Here is an 18510-nt window from a genome sequence, read left to right on the forward strand (position 1 = left end):
CTGTGAAATGCCAGTTTGGGAACATACAGGATGAGATGATTCGGGATCAATTAATTGTGCAATGTTTTAGCAAAAAAAACACAAGAAAAGTTGTGGGCAGCCAAAAACCCCACTCTCACTGAGGCCATTACTATCGCTAAAGTTGCTGAGGAAAGCGATAGGTGCATGAAGGAACTTAAAAGGATACAACTGGGACACACAAGTAGTCAAGAAGTTGCAATTTTACAGGCAGATGCTTTAGAAAGCATAGGTTTAATACAAGGGAGACAAACAAATAAAGGGGGGAAACCCACAACCTCTTTTAATAGAAGTGGGACAACAAGCAAGTTTAAACAGACCACTCGGTCTTGTAACAGGTGTGGAAGCCCTTTTCACTTAGCTGATTCCAAGAATTGTACGGCTTTGTCTAGGGATTGCTTAAAATGTGGGAAGAAAGGGCATTATGCACGCATGTGTAGAACAAATAGTGCAAAAAAAGTTGCTATGGTTGAGAGTGAAGCTACTGATGATGAAGCGGAAGTAATGATGATTACGTCCGCTGGCAGCCAGGAGTTAACAGAGGGTGTTGTCCTATCTCGGCCTAAAGCAGATTTTGAGCTGAATGGGAATGTTGTGAACTTAATGGTGGATACTGGGTCACTTTATACAATCATCCCAAAGAAATTGTATAACTCATCTTGCACCGAGTCTGTTCTGGTAAAATCTGACATCACTTTAAGAGGTTATCAAGGGGTGAGCATTGGTGTCCTTGGGTTCTTTGAGGCAAATATTAAGTTTAAAGGGAGAACTACTCAGGGAAAGGTTTATGTATCCCCTCATGGCCCTGCAATTTTGGGATGGTTACACCAATATGAGCTAAATATAAGAGTGAACCCGAGAGCTGATCCACCTGTAATGTGTGTGGAAGGAGAAAATGTTTGCAATATAGTTCACGATAACTTAGAAGCCATTCTTAAAAAACATGAAAACATCTTCAATGAGAAATTGGGGGAGGCTGTTGGGTACCAACATGTTATTAAAACCAAGAAGAGTGCAGCACCTGTCAAACACACCGCAAGGAAGATACCCCTATCTGCAAGAGATGAGGTCAGAAAGATTATCAAGCAGTTATTGGAGGATGACATAATTGAACCTGTGGAGGCCACACAGTGGTTGAGTCCAGTAGTGATCACACAGAAACCGGACAAGTCCTTGCGCTTCTGTGTGGACATGCGAAGCCTTAATAAAGCTGTGATAATGGATAACTTTCCACTTCGCAACATAAACGAAATTGTCCTGAGTTTGGGTGGAGGAAAGATCTTTTCAAAATTGGACCTCCGCAGCGCATATCACCAGGTAAAGCTTCATCCGGACTCGAAGCAATTCACATCTTTCATCACTCCGGAGGGTACATACCAATTTAAAAGACTTCCCTTTGGCCTCTGTTCGGCTGCAAGTGCGTTCCAAAGAATCATCACAGATGTCCTCAAAGACATTGAAAGGGTAGTATTCTTTCAGGACGACATCCTGATTCATGGTTTGAACATTGATGACCATAATGTTATTCTTGACAAGGTTCTCACTGCTCTTTCAAGGGCTGGTTTGACATTGCGAAGAGAAAAATGTGTATTTGCTGTTGAGGAAGTAGATTACCTGGGGTACCACGTGTCTGGCATTGGGATACAACCCAAAAAAGACCTTGTAAGCGCAATATGTAATGTGTCTGAACCTGATGACAAAGACAAACTAAGGTCTTTTATGGGCATGGTTGAGTACTATGCGAAGTTCGTTAAAAACTTTGCAGAAAAGGTAGAACCCTTGCGAATCATCATGCGGAAAGGGAAAGGTTTCACTTGGGGTGCAGATCAAAGAAATGCCTTTTTATTGATCAAACAAAACATTTTAGATGCTAATATTCTCTCAAGTTTTGTACAGTCGTATTTCACCATCCTCACTGTCGATGCCAGCTCTGTTGGTATTGGAGCGGTCCTGACACAAAAAGGGGGTGGTAAAGAAAACACTGTTGCATTCGCTTCGCGTTCTCTGACTGAGACCGAAAGGAATTACTCGGTCATAGAGCGTGAAGCATTGGCGGCTGCATGGGCAACCCGGTATTTTCGAGTGTATTTATGGGGAATCACATTCACGCTCAGAACGGACCACAAGCCTCTGTTGAAGGTTCTAGTCCCTGAGGGAATTAGAAATTGCTCAGGGAGGTTAGCGAGACTTGCTGTCAGTGTCCAAGATTTCACATGCAATGTGGAATACTTACCTGGTTGGTGTAACAGTGTTGCGGACTGTTTATCTAGATTGCCCGACACTAAAGAGCTGCCTAAAGAGTTGGTGACTGAGAATGTGGTCGCGTTTTTAGATGACTTAGAAAGTGATTTACCCAGTTCTATATCTAGGCGGGAATGGATGGAGGAAATGAGAAAAGATCTTGTCATGGTTGGTTTAATTAAGATGTGCAAGGAAGGGGTGTCAAGGCAGAGTACGGTCTCACCTGCTCTTAGGCCTTATGTTCAGTTACAGGATGAGATTTCTTTACAGGGAGAGTATATTCTTGTGCGGGGCGAAAAATATATACCTCCGGTATCCCTTAGACCCCGTATCATTGCTTTGGCGCATGAGGGCCATCTAGGCCAAACCCTTACTGGCAAACGCATCAAAGCTGACTTCTGGTGGCCGGGGGTAGATGCACAGGTAAAGAGTTGGGTTGAACAATGCCAGTTATGCAAGGAGTCTGAAAAGAGGTTACAGGTTCGTGCAAGTAAGGATGGCATGGGAAAGATTGTTTCTGACGATGGTGTGTGGCAGAAGGTCTGCGTTGACTTCATAGGTCCTTTTCATGACCTATTAGATTCTGAGAAATTCGCTTTGGTATTGGTGGATTCAACTTCCAGGTGGGTGGAGGTTGCCTTTATGAAAAGTATCACTGCAGAGTCCACTGTCAAGGTACTTGATGAGGTTTTTAGGCGTGAAGGGATTCCCTCCATGGTTTTGACAGATAATGGCACACAGCTTCCCTCTGCCATTATGGAGGATTATTTTGTATTTCTGGGCTTAAAGCATTTGCGTACTTCGCTCTACAACCCCCAAGGGAATGGACTTTGTGAGAGGGTAAATAGACTTGTTAAGGGCACTATGCAGCTTGCTTTAGCCTCAGGCCGTTCGGTACAGAAGGAAATTAAAGAAATGCTGTGGGCATACCGCACTACAGTCCATAGCAACATGTCCGTGACACCCTTTGAGCTCATGAGGGGGAGGGCGGCAGGTACGAAACTAATTCCTACCTGGCTACATGAGAGAGAAAAAAAAGGTGGGAGGCAACATCCCGGGAAAATGCGTCTCTACTAAAATAGCTGAAGGGGACCTGGTAAAAGTGAAACCTGGCGGCAATCAGAGGATGTTCAACAAATTTAGAGGGCCCTACCAAGTAAGGTCGGTAGTTGGCAACTACGTTAAGTTGCAGAATGGACAAACGTGGAACCTCCGCAGGGTGGCACTTTACCAGAAAAAGATTAAGCCTGATTGTTCAGTGCCAATCACTAAGAATATTGTTGCTGAAGGGATTTACAGACCTCTTCGCCGTAGGGTTGCTCCTGCCTATTTAAAAGACTACGTTTAATTTTGATTGTTTAAGGGGGGGTGTGGGGTTACATGGCCTGTATTACCTGGCCCTGCATTCTCAAGAGTATGAAATGTATTCAATGCTGTGTTGTTTTCTTGATATCACACCTGTTCTCTTGCAAAAGGTTGCTATAAGCTTTTGTCCAATTTGTTCTGTTGCACCTTTTTCCATTCTCTGTTTAAGGGAAAGAGATGTGTTATATTCACCCTGCTCGCTCTGTGTCTCAGCCTATGTCGCGCGCTGAGCTCATGCTTCCTGACTCTGTGACATGTCCAGTGTTCTGTCCAACGGCGGTTAGTTGCCCGTTTGGTCCCGTTCCTGATGGTTGGGTTTTCTACGTCTCTGCTTAATAAAAGACCCTAACCTACACGACGCTGGTGTGCCGCCTGTCATCATTTATAACAGAAATATTCTCCAAATTGTGCATAAAACCTTTCATAAACTTCCTTGGAAAGTTAGCCTGTGTTCTAAAACACAATGGTTGAACAAGAGGGAGATTTAGACCAGGTACTGAATAGGACTGGTGAGGTAGATACGGATGCAATACATATTGCACCCAAAGTAAGAAACACTTACAGTCAAACTACTCAAACATGGGTTACAACCCAGAGGAGGTGTAGTAATATTCGTGATAGAGGTACACGAAGATTTCAAAACAGAGGTATTCTATTCCTGGGTTACATTCCCAGAAGCAGATGCTCTAACAAAACTTTTAAATAACTACACACATGAAGAAGCTCCAGCGGATTAAACTCCGTTTGAGGAGATTCCGCAGAGGAAGCCTCCGGCCGAAGCACTTTTGTAAGGAGGTTAGTCCGAACGTCCACTGTAGGGAGCTTGTGGTGGAGAGCCTCGGTTGCCCTATGCAACACCACTGAATAAGTACCACCCTCCTCCGTAGCCACGGTAAAAGGAGACAGTGCGCCAGGTTGACCTTCGTCATCCGAATCCTCTGCCCAGTCCGTTTCTAACTCGCATTGCGCTGCAAGAGGGTCTTCTGGCCCCTCCCAGTCATCCCCGTCCTCCGTAACCTGCTGGGCAGGCGGAAAAGAAGGAGAAATGGTCAATCAACACCAGTCCGGCACGTCTCCATGTCGGGATTGACGCCGGGGCCGACATCGGCAGGGTGGCCGGCCGGTGCCGTAGATGTCTGTGGAGGTCGTACGAGGTCAACCGACATCGGCTGTGATCCATGCATGGATCCATGGGGGTCTCGCTGCGCCGAGGCCGGAACCGTTGACGATGTCGGGGCCGGAGCAGATGACGAAATAGGCCAAAAAGGCGAGCCATGGCTGACGGGTGGCACTCAGCCATGTCGCGCGACAGGCTAGGCGAAGAGCGACATCACTTCTTCGACTTCTTGTTCTTTGTCTTACCTGATCCCCGAGTGCGAAGACTTCGAACGATGATGGCTGCTCAGCGACCGGTCCCTTGGGGCACGATGTGGAGTCATGGTCGCGACCCAGGCAGTAGAGACACTAGCGTTGTGGGTCTGTCACTGACATCATGCGGGGACAAACTTTGAAAGATTTAAAACCGGGCATCCCTACAGCACAAGGAGTCGATAGATTAAAAAAAAGACAGGCTAAAATCCCAAAAACTCAATAAAAAATTGACTGGGGGAATCCGCTCTCTCCGGATCTGCGATTGCTGGGGCGGAAAAAGAAAGAACTGGCGCCAGCGCGCGAGGTCCCAGTCTAACGTCATCCCAGTGATCACGACGCCTACGACTGATGTGGAGCCGCACAACGCCTCCTTCTGACGTTCAGGGGTACTGCTGACGAAACCTTTCCGGATCCAGTCTAACACCTAGGGGAAATTCCAAGGTAAGGAATCTATCACTAACGTGTCTCTTTCAGATATGGACTGTTGGGTCAATTAAGACATATGATCATTATTGATTTATTCCAACTCTATTTATTTGTGTTTAAGAGGGTTGTTAAAAAAGTGTCAACGCAACACATATCCATGGGGGTTTAGACAACATTTAAGAACTAAATGGTGTCCACATGTTAGTAATGATCATTTTCATTTACAAACTTCGATATACAAGCAATAATAATTAATGTCTCTTAATCAAGTGATGATTTGCTAAGGTAGAAGGGAACAATCAGTGAAGGGCGAGAAGGCATCACTATTTAAGTAACCTAGGTGAGGTGGGTAAATTTGTGTATGTTTGTTTTTGCATATCCAATTGGATTCTAGGATAGCACAAGCAGTACTAGTGTTGTTGGTCCATTAACTCATACTTTAGGAACCCAAGCAATGAATTTTAAAGATACAAATTTGAGTATGAATCTTCTCACCAGAGAATGTAGTGAAAGACTTGAGCAACTAAGTCATGTTAGTCAAATATATTTAGTCATTTTATCTATTAACAGATCCTAAGATGATATAGGGATTGGGTATGCATTGTGTTTTCTCTCAATATTTTAAATTTGACTGCTAATTCCAAAAGAGCAATATTGTAAAAATGTTAATAAGTATATATCAAAGGACAACCTTACTCTCAATTGATTACAATCCGTGTAATCAACAGTTCCATGTTCACAAATGATTGCTGATTGACAATACCTTAATTTTATTGACTACAGTACATGTGATATGTGTAATTTTGGTAAATTTAAGTTTTCATTCTTGTTATTATGCTACTGAGGTTAATAAGGAGTATAAATATGGGCCATAGGTCAATTTTAACTATTATTATTAACAGCCTTGAAGAAGCGATTGTGTCACAAAAGATGTGCTGCTGCTACTTTAATATACGATCGACTGTTACAGTGGTATAAAGCATAGTGATATGAGTATTTCAAAAATATCTTGGAAATTGAAGAAATTTATGATAGAAATAGAGACTTTATTTATTAAAGAGCAAAGATGGATTGATTTTTATATTTATACAGTTGTGTTCTACTCTTAGAAATATGAAATCATATGGCCACATGAGCTACACTGACCTGGGTGTTTAGCACCAGGCAAATATTCTTGTTAATATTCAATAAAATCATAAATGTTAGTCTACATTCTGAAGATAGTATTGCTACTACAGTGTTGTCAAACAGTGTCAAGCAACTCATTCGCAAAGCCCAATTCAATGATATGCACACATTATAATTACCCTATTTTCTTCTCTGGGCAGCTCCCTTCTCAGATAATACAAGCTGTCTATTTAGGTACAGGTTTCATATAAATGCACAATTATTTAGGTTGTTATTCACTGGAGCATGATAATTGAATCTGCTTGAAAATATTCATTTTTTTCAGTATGGATTTTTATTTTTAAGTAAGAAACAAGCTTTTATAAAAGCGGATAGCTTCACTTCTTGTTTATTGTTTTTAAACATTAGGCACGGTAAGTGAAAGGCTGCCAGGACTTTACTACCAATTGTTTATTCTGAAAATGTTCATGTATAAACTGAGTGCGATGAGCTAGAGGGGGACATAGTATCAGATTCAAAACTAAGGGTCATAGAGAGCAGTTATCACCTTCCTTTACTGACGGCTACAGGGAAGACACAACCAGCCTTCACGTAGAAGCCTTATATGCCTGCCTGCGGACACAGATTCTTTGCTCAACATTAGTTCTATTGTTCAGAAGAGGTATGCAGGTGTGAACCATCTCTGAAACTCTAAGAAGCCTTCTTTTGGTGCCACGTTAAGCAGACGGGAAGGAGATGATAAAGAGATTGTTATAAAGTAGCTTTAAGATAGCATCACAACGTACCCATATTGTTTATCATTTACCTTTATACCAGTTACTATTCATACTATATGCTCTAGGATAGCATTTTGATTTAAAATTGATCTTGAAATCGATTAAATTATTTCTGGACTCTGTTTTTAATAGCACCTTTCGATAGCGAAATAGAGTTTGAGTTTCTCTCAATAACGATCCCGGTGAAATTTCACAGGAAAGATGGTTACCTAGAACGCATCCCACTCAAATCATGCTCAGTGGATCGTGGGGTGGTAGTGGTCCAGCAGGGCATCTGTCTCAGACTGGCACACTCAGGGCCGGCGCTAGGCATGGGCAGCATGGGCGGCTGCCCAGGGCCCCCCGGTCTGCTCGCAGGAGGGGGGCCTCGCACCTTTAAAGACGTGTTTCGAGGCCAGGGCCCCCGAAGAGTTTAAAGGTTAAACCCATTTCCCCTGCTGGCCCCTCTCGCAGGGCCTAATCGCTGCAGCTGCATGATGATGGCAGCGATTTCATAGGTCCTTAAACTGCCATTATGTGTGAAGTGCGCCCTGCCCCTGTATGAATGAAAAGCAGGATATCCTGCAGGGCGCACAACAAAGGATAGAATGACGTCCTGTCACTTGAAAACTGCTCACCTACGATGAGGGAAAATTGGGGAAGGAAGCATAGAGGTGAGAAAAAGGGGGGGGGGCAGATAGGTGTGAGTGGGGCGGTCACTCAGTCTCCAATTTCTCAATGCACAGGGTAGCATCAGGAGCGCCCATCAGAAAGGGCCCTGCAGCTGAGCAGCAGGAGAGCTCGTTGGGTTGCTGTAGCATCAGACATGTAAATAAATAAGGAAGTCTCAAATGATACTGCTGTACAAGAATTACAGCTTTAACACGTTTCTAAAAGTTAAAAACAGAGTTTGTCTGTTGCCACGTTCGCTTTGCATTTCGTCTATAGATAGCTCTTAAATTGTGAGCTATCTGTGAGATAAGCTGACCCCTTTATTTTGCTAACTATTGCAATTGCCTTTAATGATGTGTTGAGCTGTTCTGAAAATCATTGTGCTTGCTACGTCAGGTGAATGTAGCGGTATTAACATTAAAAAAATTACCTGCCTTCTCCTATGCATCTTTTATTACTTTTTGCATCCGAATTATTTAACACGATTCATGTATTTTATTAAGTTTGTTTACTAATTTAACTCCTGAAACAATTAGACAAAAAACATTGCCCTGTATCTGGGAGACAGGAGGAGATATCAGTAGGTGAACTGCACAGTGAGTGAGGGATGAGGAAACCTGCACTCAAATACCGATCATCCACTTGACCAAATAGTGTTATCCTCAGTAAACCACTTTGTGTCTCTGCACGCCCTGGTCAATGACTGTCAAATTTCAGAGCACTTTGAAGTAATTCAGTTCAGGATGTGTGTAATACAAAAACTCACTTTTATATCATTAAACAGACGATACTGTTAATCAATGTATAATATGTTCTTTAGCATGACAAACGGGTTTGTAATTCTTGATTAACTAATTGCATTATAAGCAGAACAAAGGGAGTTCATGAATATTTGTAAATTAGTGTAAAACTAGCATTTATAATACATGCCATTCTAAGCAGAGATATACACTCATGTACCCCATTGAAAAAATGTTAAAGAAATTGACATTTTTTTTACTGTAGTTTTTTTCTTTACTGTAGTTTTTTAGGTCTCGTCCTTTTCCATTGCGAAGCAATGGGAAATGGGGGAGAATTATAGTGCTTGATCGGCTAGTGAAACCACTGGCGTTTCTTCACAGTGCATGTGAGGTCACGTGGCCACAAAGCGGGTCACGTGACCACACAAGCACGAGAATCTCCCTAATCCGCCTGCCCCCACCAGGCTCGCTTTCCCGCCCCCTCACCAGGCCGCACATCTGCCTGCCACACTTCTCCTCCCCATTCCGCTGCCCCTCCTTTCTCCCCCCGCCAGAAGCCTTGGCTCTCCCGCATCGGAGCTGACACTCCCCAGCGCTGCCTCGTCGTCGTTGCGCTTACACTTTCAGTGCAGTCTTGTTCTTCTTAATCGGCTTCCCTCCTCGCTCGCTCGAATTCACTCCCCAGGCTCTCCCACCCCCACCCGGCTTCCCTCCTCGCTCGCTCGAATTCACTCCCCAGGCTCTCCCACCCCCACCCGGCTTCCCTCCTCGCTCGCTCGAATTCACTCCCCAGGCTCTCCCAGGCTCTCCCACCCCCATCCGGCTTCCCTCCTCGCTCGCTCGCATTCACTCCGCCAATTGATGCAAAACAAAATAATTAGAAAGAAAAACCTTTTTTTTACTTTACAGCTGGCATCTGCCAGGCCGCGCAATGTCTTAAATTATTTTCAGCTGTCCTTTCCCTTAATCGCGCGCAAACACAGCCTTGCTCATCCGTGACTTCTCGAGCGCGCGCTTGGCCCGTTCCCTCCCACTCACTAGCATCCCGCCGCCCCCCCACCAGGCTCACGCTTCTCTAGCGCGCCAAGAGCTTCACTTCAAAGGCATGCCTTATTCATTCAAGTGCTACGTTGACGATCGGAGCTGACACTCTCCAGCGCTGCCTCGTCGTCGTTGCGCTTACACTTTCAGTGCAGTCTTGTTCTTCTTAATCGCGCCATCGTCCCACATAAGCTCCCTGATCAGCCTTATGCCTGTTTCACAAGCGTGATATGTGTGCACTGTCAGGAAACGACATCGGGTTTGAAGAGAAAGCGCAATTGAAGAGAGACTGCTTGCCGGCTGCAGCAGAGAGCTAGAACGGAGCACTTTAAAACGATGCTGCTGCACCAGACAAAGAGAAGATATTGTTTTAAAGTGGCGGTGCTGTAAGTACAGCTCACCGATTACAGTGGTGCAGTGCTAATCTGGGCGGACCAAATCACAACTCAGCGGTAGTACATATGTGCATACCCCTCCTCAATCATCAATAATGTCCAGGCTAGGGTAATGGCAGATGACTCACTTATCCACTCTGCCTCAGCGATCGGGGGAGTGTTGTAAATAGCGCTTCACACCACATAGGCGCTATTCTGAGCACAGAAGCAACAAATATTTTTCCACAAACATTTGGTATTAGAAGTGGGCAGTTTAAACGTCATGCCTCTCACTCTAAGACCTCAGCTGAGAGAGTCCAAGGGTTTGCAAAGCTGCCTTTGGATTCTTTCTGAAGAGGAAGCCGAGCCACTACAAACAAGAAGTGCATGTGGTCTCGTGAACGCTCCGCCTGCCTGCCGAGAGCTTCACACACTTCAAAGGCTCCGCTCCCGCCCCCCGCCTGCACTTCGCACTCTCCGACTTCCCCTCCCACCTCCCACGGCCGCTATTCCCATTCACGCGCTCGTTACCATTTGCTCCCGAGCCGCATTTCCCCTCCCCCTCCAATGCCAGGAGCTTGTTTTGTAAATACGCGTTGACAGCTGGGGTGGACAGATAGACAACTAGAATATATCCTGCTGGCTGGAACACTTTGAACCCAGGGGGGGGCTCTACCCTGCATACATATTACACTATCGCTGTATTCTCCGAGCCCTGTCTTGCCTGCATGTTTACAGTGTCTCAAAGCGCTTTGAAACGGCAGACAGGCAGCATAGATACGAGCGCTACATGACAATTTTTCAACACACAAAACAGTTCAGACACTCTGTCACTGCTGTTCTTTACAATGCTGCCCTTATGTGTTTGAAACCAGACCCCTGACCCCCAACCGCACACATAGCGCCCACAAATCTTAAGAGGCGCTCAGACCACCAGTCCGGTAATAGCGCCAGAGGTACTTGAGGCTGAGGTTGAGTTTGCATGACATTTTATTTATTTCCCTGTGCGCTTTGTTAGCATTAAGTGCAAACTTCTAGTTTCACAGAGCACTGTATAGACTGGATCGCTTCTGGGTGCTATATTTAAATCTAATGCTCTGAAGGATGTCCCAATGACAACACAGGAAATGAAATTGATATAAAGTAATTGCAGATCACACGCTTTTTCAGGTTGGGCAGGTCCAGCCCCTTTAGATTCATTTGCATCATGGTATTCGTAGTCTCGCAATTGTCATTCATTCATGCTCAGCACTGTAACTTTTCACAAACATATGTTGATTTTTCTTTAAGTTTTGTAAAAAAAAAAGCATCTACTCACAGTGTAGACAAGGGCACAGATCAAAGGGCAAGGGATAGAATTACCTCTCGAGGGGCGCACGCACCCCCGCACAGGAAGCAAGGCTCCGACGGACCATGTTAATATGCCTGAAAGCGTGAGAGCTACCCCCGACAAATCAGCTCGCTCAACATTTAAAAGTACTCGGCCCCCGCTGAGGGATTCATTTCACGCGAGGTATTATGGGACTTGTGGTTTTTATAATTTCAATTCATTCATTCATGTTTTTTCGCCATTGTAATTCACGACATGTACGTACTTTGCTTTATGATATACTAATCAGTTAAACAAGCATTTGCAATGCAATAGGTCTCGCATTTGCAAGAGTTTAACCTATTGGAATTGTAATTGACAATGTCTTTTATTTACGTTTTAAAAACCAACACATAAATAAAAGGCATTGCCATTTACAATGCCAATGGTTCAAAGTCTAACAACTGCGAGACCTATTGCATTGCAAATGCTTGTTTTACAAGAGGTCTATTGCTTGATTTACATGCCAAATGTTTTGATTTCTCGGCTCATACTTTGGCTTTTCAGGTCAATTCAGACCCCTGGTTTGGCTCCAGCTGGTCTTTCCCTATTAATCGATTTGTTTGTCCACCCATTTTCCAGACATGATCCGTATGACAGTGAGACAAGGGGTGCAGGCAAAGGAGCAGAAACAGCGTTAACAAGTGGCTGGAGGAAGGCTTTACGTGTCTTAGACCCAGCAATTAATTAGAACGGAGATGAAACGGACCCATATCTTTTCCTAATTCATGTACTAACCTGACCTGCTAAAAAAACTGGTCTAGTGTCTGCACAATGATGAGGTATGACACGTTTACAGGGTCGGACTGACCTATAGGGCTGTCAAATCAGGCTGTGTGTGCCCAACGGTCTAATCTGTCAGGTCAGTATTTAGGCTGTTTTTTTTATGTTTAGAGGTCTGCTTTATGGTCATGTGAGCCGTTTTTTTTTACTGTTGATGTTCATGATATTTTAAAACAAACATTGCTTCCAGCAAACTCAAATATATGCAGTCTTCCATACCTTACAAAATCGTATACAGCATTTCTTTACAAATTAAAAACTGATATAATTTGCAAATACAGACATTTTTCTAGCTGCCTAATTCACTAATGGGGGCCACTTTTATTTCGGTGCGGGGGCCTATTTCCTGTCTCAGTCTGACAACGTATGTTAGGGTAATACATGGCAACAAATTAGTTCCTGTTTGGAGTTCACTTGCTTCACTTAATTTTGCATTCCTTAAAAATCTTAGGTATTTCCAAGATGTGTGTTTCTGTAATTCGTTTCACAGCATATTACTCTTGTATGGTGCACACTTTGTATTGAGTTGCATCCAGGTGTTTATAACAGGCTACAATTGAGAGGTTTGTATTTGAGGCTGAAGGCAGTATACCTTTCTCACTGTGCCTACCTGGGGATCAAAAAGGTGTTCAGAATGCATGATCATTCAATACACGGCCTCTCTGCAGAGAACACAGTGCAACAATACAGTATTCAAATTGCAGGTGTGATTCTGTGCAAATGTGTGTGAAGGAGGCTGTCTGCTGGGATTTTGGTTTGAAACCTTCTATCTACAAGGCACCATCCATTCATCATTAGGCACTTTATTAAAAAGGTTCTCTCTTTGTACAACACTCCTTATGTTATTTCCAGAATCCTATACTCTGTGCCAATCAAACTCCTGTGCCACCAACAATTTAGAGGTCCCTAATTGGAGGCAGATCCTTCTCCTTTTTAGATGTGCAAGACTGGAACTTTCTCCCTCTTGAACTATGGTGTAACTCCAATCTTTTGCAAAAACACTTAAAACTGTCCTTCTCCACATTAGTAAAGTCTGCAACTCTCCTTTGGAGCTCTCTTGGTGCCAGGAGGCCCGGTTAGCCTATCAAATTCATTTATCCCATTCAATAGAACAATAACACATTGTAAATCATTTAATGCAGATGTAAAATATAGGTATGCATTTTCTAAGTATTATTAATTTTTAACCATTATACTCGCATCCAAACTCAGTAAGTAGCTTCTTGCAAAAAGGCTTCAATAATGCCATATAATCTGTGATCTCTGAATAAACTGCACATTTTATAAAACGCAATAGCTCATCTCTTAATGAGAATTCCAAAGTTCAAATCTTTCTCACATGTATTGTTGGAGCCACACTAGTTTCCCATTAGAAAGGAAGTAGCCTTCAAGGCACTGTATACTGCTCACAACATAGGTCCTCAGTACCTTGGAGAAAATTCATATGGTACACACCTAGGGGAGCTCTTCGATCAACCCCCTTGGAAACAGTGGAAACACCTAAAATAAACAAAGAGTCCTGGTGTGGCAGAAGCTTTATCTAATTCCTTGCAAACTCTGAAACAAAACATCTTTGCATTTTTAAAGCCCAGTACAATTCTATCTGTTTTAGAAACAAACGTAAAACCTGGCTTTTTTCAACTATGTTGCCCAATTAGCTTCATTTACTGTTACAGCTGCAGATGGCAGTACCACATTGGCATGCTCTATAAACAATTTCAATATCAATATCAATATAATTAATGGCCAATTAAAATGACTTCCTATGATGTCACTTCCTGTTAAGTTAAATCATATGCAAATTATAGGGGCCTCGCATTTTCCTATTCTGCCCAGGGCCCCATGAACCCTAGGACCGGCCCTGCTCTGAGGGATATTGCCCGTCCGGCAGCTTCCGTGGCTGGAGCTGGCTGGGCTGGGGCTGTGTTGGAAGGTCAGCTTGTATTCTGCCGGTCCTGCTAACGTTTTTTTAAAGGCGCGCTTAATCAAGCTTGCATTCTTTTTCTTTTGAATGCTTGCCATCCGTGCTCAATTGTTTCTTTTCAGAGATAACACGCAGTACCTTAGGATATTTAAAGTGTCAGGGGTACAAGAATAAAATCACAGCAGATGCACACTTACCAAGTCCAAGATGCCACGCCTGGAAAGGAATCTTTAAAACAAATCACACGCTTCTTTGGAAAACCAATGACCAGTTTTTGTAAGCACTCTAGACTTCTAGGAAGCTGTATGGAAAGGTTGTCTGTGACCAGCCATGTGAATCACTTGTGTCCATCAAGCAGAAAAGGGAATATTGCAAATGCCAATTTAGTGTAATAGTTGTAAAGAAACTTGAAAGAAAAGTATGCAGAGCATTTTACACTTGCGTTTCTAAAATACATAATTATACTTCCATATTATGGATTTTTTAACAGAACAGCCAACGGAATGAGACCTACAAGCCTAAGGTGAGTTTTTTTTAAAGTAAACTCCCATTACGAACGAGTCCAGAATATGTATTGTTGCACAGATCGATACAAACATTTAAGCTTATAAATACTTAAGCCTAAAGAGTTTTGGAGATCTACAAAAAGTAACGTATTACATGTTCCCAAGATTGGTTTTGGTTCAAACATTGCACTGCACGATATCACACAATCAGATACCACAAAAATATGTTGATAAAACAATCATGCCCAAAGCAATCCGAGCAAATCTATGCAAATAGCAATAAAAAGAAAATTACTTGTACTGGCGGTCTTGGCACTGACAATTTCACCAACAAATATTAACTCATCATCGTCATCCTCTATTACTATTCCCTTCAGTTTTCTCTGCCATGGTTGCAGCTCTTCTTCTTCGCACTCCATGAATAGTTCAGCCATTGTGAACCTAAACAAACAGGATGACACTATTTAAGCATCTTTACTACACTTGCAAACAACAAAAACATAGGATTATTTTATAGTAAATAAAGTGTAACCATTTACATGCTTCATATCTATGCCTGTACTGGGTTAAAATCCTCATAAAGTAAAAATGGTGAAAGAGTCGGAAAAATTTACAAACAATGCAGCTGTCATGGGTTAAATGTAATGCACATAAGGAATTTCCACTATATTGCTGTAGTCTTATTGGAAAAAGATAAACCAATGTAAATAATGTGAAAACATGAAAAATGTAGTTTACGAGGCACAGTCTACAGCAATGCTATCCAGTGACCACATTCCGTATGATTGCAATAGTATTTAAATAGTTTTTTAATATCCCCCTTACCCCCAATCCTCCAAGACCTCTTATCTTCAAATACAGTTTATTTCATTATAGTTTCTGAGGCCAGTGTTCGAGCTCAAAAAAGAAAGGTAAACATGCCCCTCACAGGAGAATTCATTTCCAAAGTGTATGCAGCCGGTTTGGTCTGGCAACCATAGCTTGAAAAGTCTTCACATGTGGACTCTGGCAGTGATTAAAAGAGCTTATCAGTGAACGTCACACGGTCTCAAAAACCAGCCAGACGATCAAATAAAAGAACATTCAGGTAGGCCTATTGTTGTTGCCTGTTTGTAAGTCGGAACTGGGTAAAGAGCCCCTTTCATTTTCTCTTTCCTGGGTGGCCCATTTATGAGGGACACAAAGTACTCATTCAAGCCATGAAAACGACCCAAGGACCAAGAAGAAATTGGTACATACGCTAGACCTACATTCCCATTCAGCACATAGTTATGCAGCTACTTATTGGCTTATGCCAATTTATCTATGCAAGGAGGCCTGTTCTTACAACAGGCACCACAGCTTTGTGTAAACTGAGAAGTATGTCCTGTAGGAGATTGAATCCTAAAGGGCCACTCTATATTCTCATTAGTAAGCCTGTGATGCTCCTCAAGGACCTCTGGAATTGCTTCCACATGCCAGAGCTGTCAGTTACTTCATATTTAAATAAATTGTTTAACACTTACACATCTTCCCTATAATCCTATATACATCCTGTAATACTGCGATATATACGTATAATTAAAACAAAAACACTAAGCAGTGTCATCTACGCATGTTATCTATATGACACATACATGGTAAGCAGCAGCATTTTTTGTTCTAATATATCTAACAATATTAATATAAACATGTACTCAGACAAACCCACATTTCTAAATATATACACATATATACTTATACATGCACAATGAACTTAACTGATCCCAATTTATCTATACCTGTATGTACATATATGATATAATATTTACATGGTCAAATACACATGTATGTTGTGCAAAATTATACATAAGCAATATTTTTTAAGATCTAAAAAATATTCTTATACCCTTATAAGTACCTTTCGTATGATCACAGTTACATAGGTAGGCATATATTTATGGGCCATAGAAAGGCACGCACGCCAATATACAGGCACTCATCTACACTTATCAATATATATGACATACTTCTATCTTTAACCCCTTCGGGGCGGATGACGAGCTCTGCTCGTCATGGGCGTAACCTGCGCCACGCAGACGACCTGAGCTCGTCACGTAACGCGGGTTTTTTTAAATCGCAGTGTGCAGCGGGAAAACCGCTAGCGCGCATGCGGTTAAAACATATCACTATAGAAATGTCAACCCATATTGATGCACATATGCATACTCATAAATAATATAAATTTTTTATTTTAGCAATGTGTTTCAAAATTGTTTAAAAGTATGTATATGCAGGGCGTGGCCAGAAAGATGACAGAGTAGCTGTGCCTCTTTGCGGCTCCGACAGCCCGATAGGAATCCTGTATATTAATCCTGGCCTTAGAAAACCATTGAGGTACTGGTGGGGACTGTATACCCACGCATGTCTATTGCTGCTGCGGAGGAGCCCCCAAAAAATCATAACGGGCGAGATACGGTCCCTGGAGAGTGGAGGGGTGGCAGTAGTCGTGTTCCCTAGATGGCAGCAGCCAGCTAGTGGAATAAGCTGACAGAGTACACCTTGATGACGGTGGTGACTAGGAGAGTATAGTGAGAAGCGGGCATCCAGCCTCCCCTCTGCCTGACATATTAACGGCGGATTGAGAGTGAGGAGAAGGTGAGACCTGACCCCGGAACTACAGGAGCAACGGAGGATATCAGCTGACCAGAGGAGAGGACTGAGGAAGACCAACTCGCTCAAGAGACCGTTGAGGGCTGAGGTAGGATACAGGAGCCCCACCATCCCCCTGGCTGAGATCGGGAAGACCGCCGTCGCGGAGCCCCGTCCAGAGTCACAAAGGGTAGCGCTGCCCGGTTCTAACGAGTGGGGGACTTAACCCCACGGTGAAGCGCAAAGTAGAGGACTGAGGAGTGCGGAGGTACGAGCACTGAGCTACATCTCAAGAACCCAGCAAAACAATAATAAAGTGATCTCCATTGAAGAAAGCAGGAGCAGGGAGAAAAGACCAAGAAGGACAGATTGACGAGCACTGGCCAATAACAGGAAGGGCCGATGAAGCGGAAAAGCGAGACGCGGCCTTGGAGGCCTGGTAAGCCTGATTCACTGCCACACACCCGAGACAGGGACTGGGAGTATCCGTGGGCACCGGAGAGGGCCACAGCAAGACGCACAAATTGAGGTGATGGTGTAATAGGGGAGGACCAGTGGCGCAGAGAAGACAGGAGGACCTGCCTAAAGGAAATTTAGAAGTGACCACTCCATGCCGGGCCTGTGCAGGAGTATACGAGCGTGGGGACACAGCACACAGGCATCACCCACATTTTGAATATTAGCAGCAAGACCAGCGGCCAAGTGGACAAAGACGAGCAGGACGGATGCGGTGAGCTGGGACGGGGAGAACGGAGGGGGGCGGTGGCGGCAAGAGGAAGGTGCCAAGAATACCTCTGAAGAAGGAGAAAGAGAACCTGGGGGCTACTGCTCCATGTATTGATCCGAGACTCTGGCCCCCCATTTCTTTAAGATAGTGGAGGAAATATACCCCTCTTTCCAAGCCTAGGTGCGCAGGTCGAGAAGGGGTCACTTGGGCAAGAAGGGAGACACGCCCCCGGTAGGGACGAGAACAGGTGAACGGGAGGCGAACTTAGACTGTGGGCTCCTCTAGGCTCTCCCTTGCTCCAGCGCTGGATTTATAGTGAGAGCAAACTGATGACAAGGGGTGTCGGAACCACACCAAGGGCCAACGAGCAGTACAGGACAATGTGCCATACCCTGAAGCTGTGTTATGGATCGGTTACCCCCTCCCTGGGCAAATACGCTTGAATAGTTGCTCCACGTCT

At 43.7% G+C, this 18510-nt stretch overlaps 1 protein-coding gene across 4 annotated transcripts in view; it reads right to left on the reverse strand.

The window, feature by feature from the left end:
* Nucleotides 1-18510, reverse strand: part of ZNF280D (zinc finger protein 280D) — a 722832-nt gene that overhangs the window by 630400 nt on the left and 73922 nt on the right. For all 4 annotated transcript variants that reach the window (XM_078684884.1, XM_078684882.1, XM_078684883.1 and 1 more), the window contains exon 2: nt 15009-15154. In XM_078684884.1, coding sequence (XP_078541010.1) covers nt 15009-15147 — 139 coding nt within the window. In that variant the 5' untranslated portion in view covers nt 15148-15154. The remainder of the gene's footprint in view (nt 1-15008; nt 15155-18510) is intronic.

This window comes from Lissotriton helveticus, chromosome 3_2 (genome assembly GCF_964261635.1).
Source record: "Lissotriton helveticus chromosome 3_2, aLisHel1.1, whole genome shotgun sequence".
In the NCBI taxonomy this organism is placed as follows: domain Eukaryota; kingdom Metazoa; phylum Chordata; class Amphibia; order Caudata; family Salamandridae; genus Lissotriton; species Lissotriton helveticus.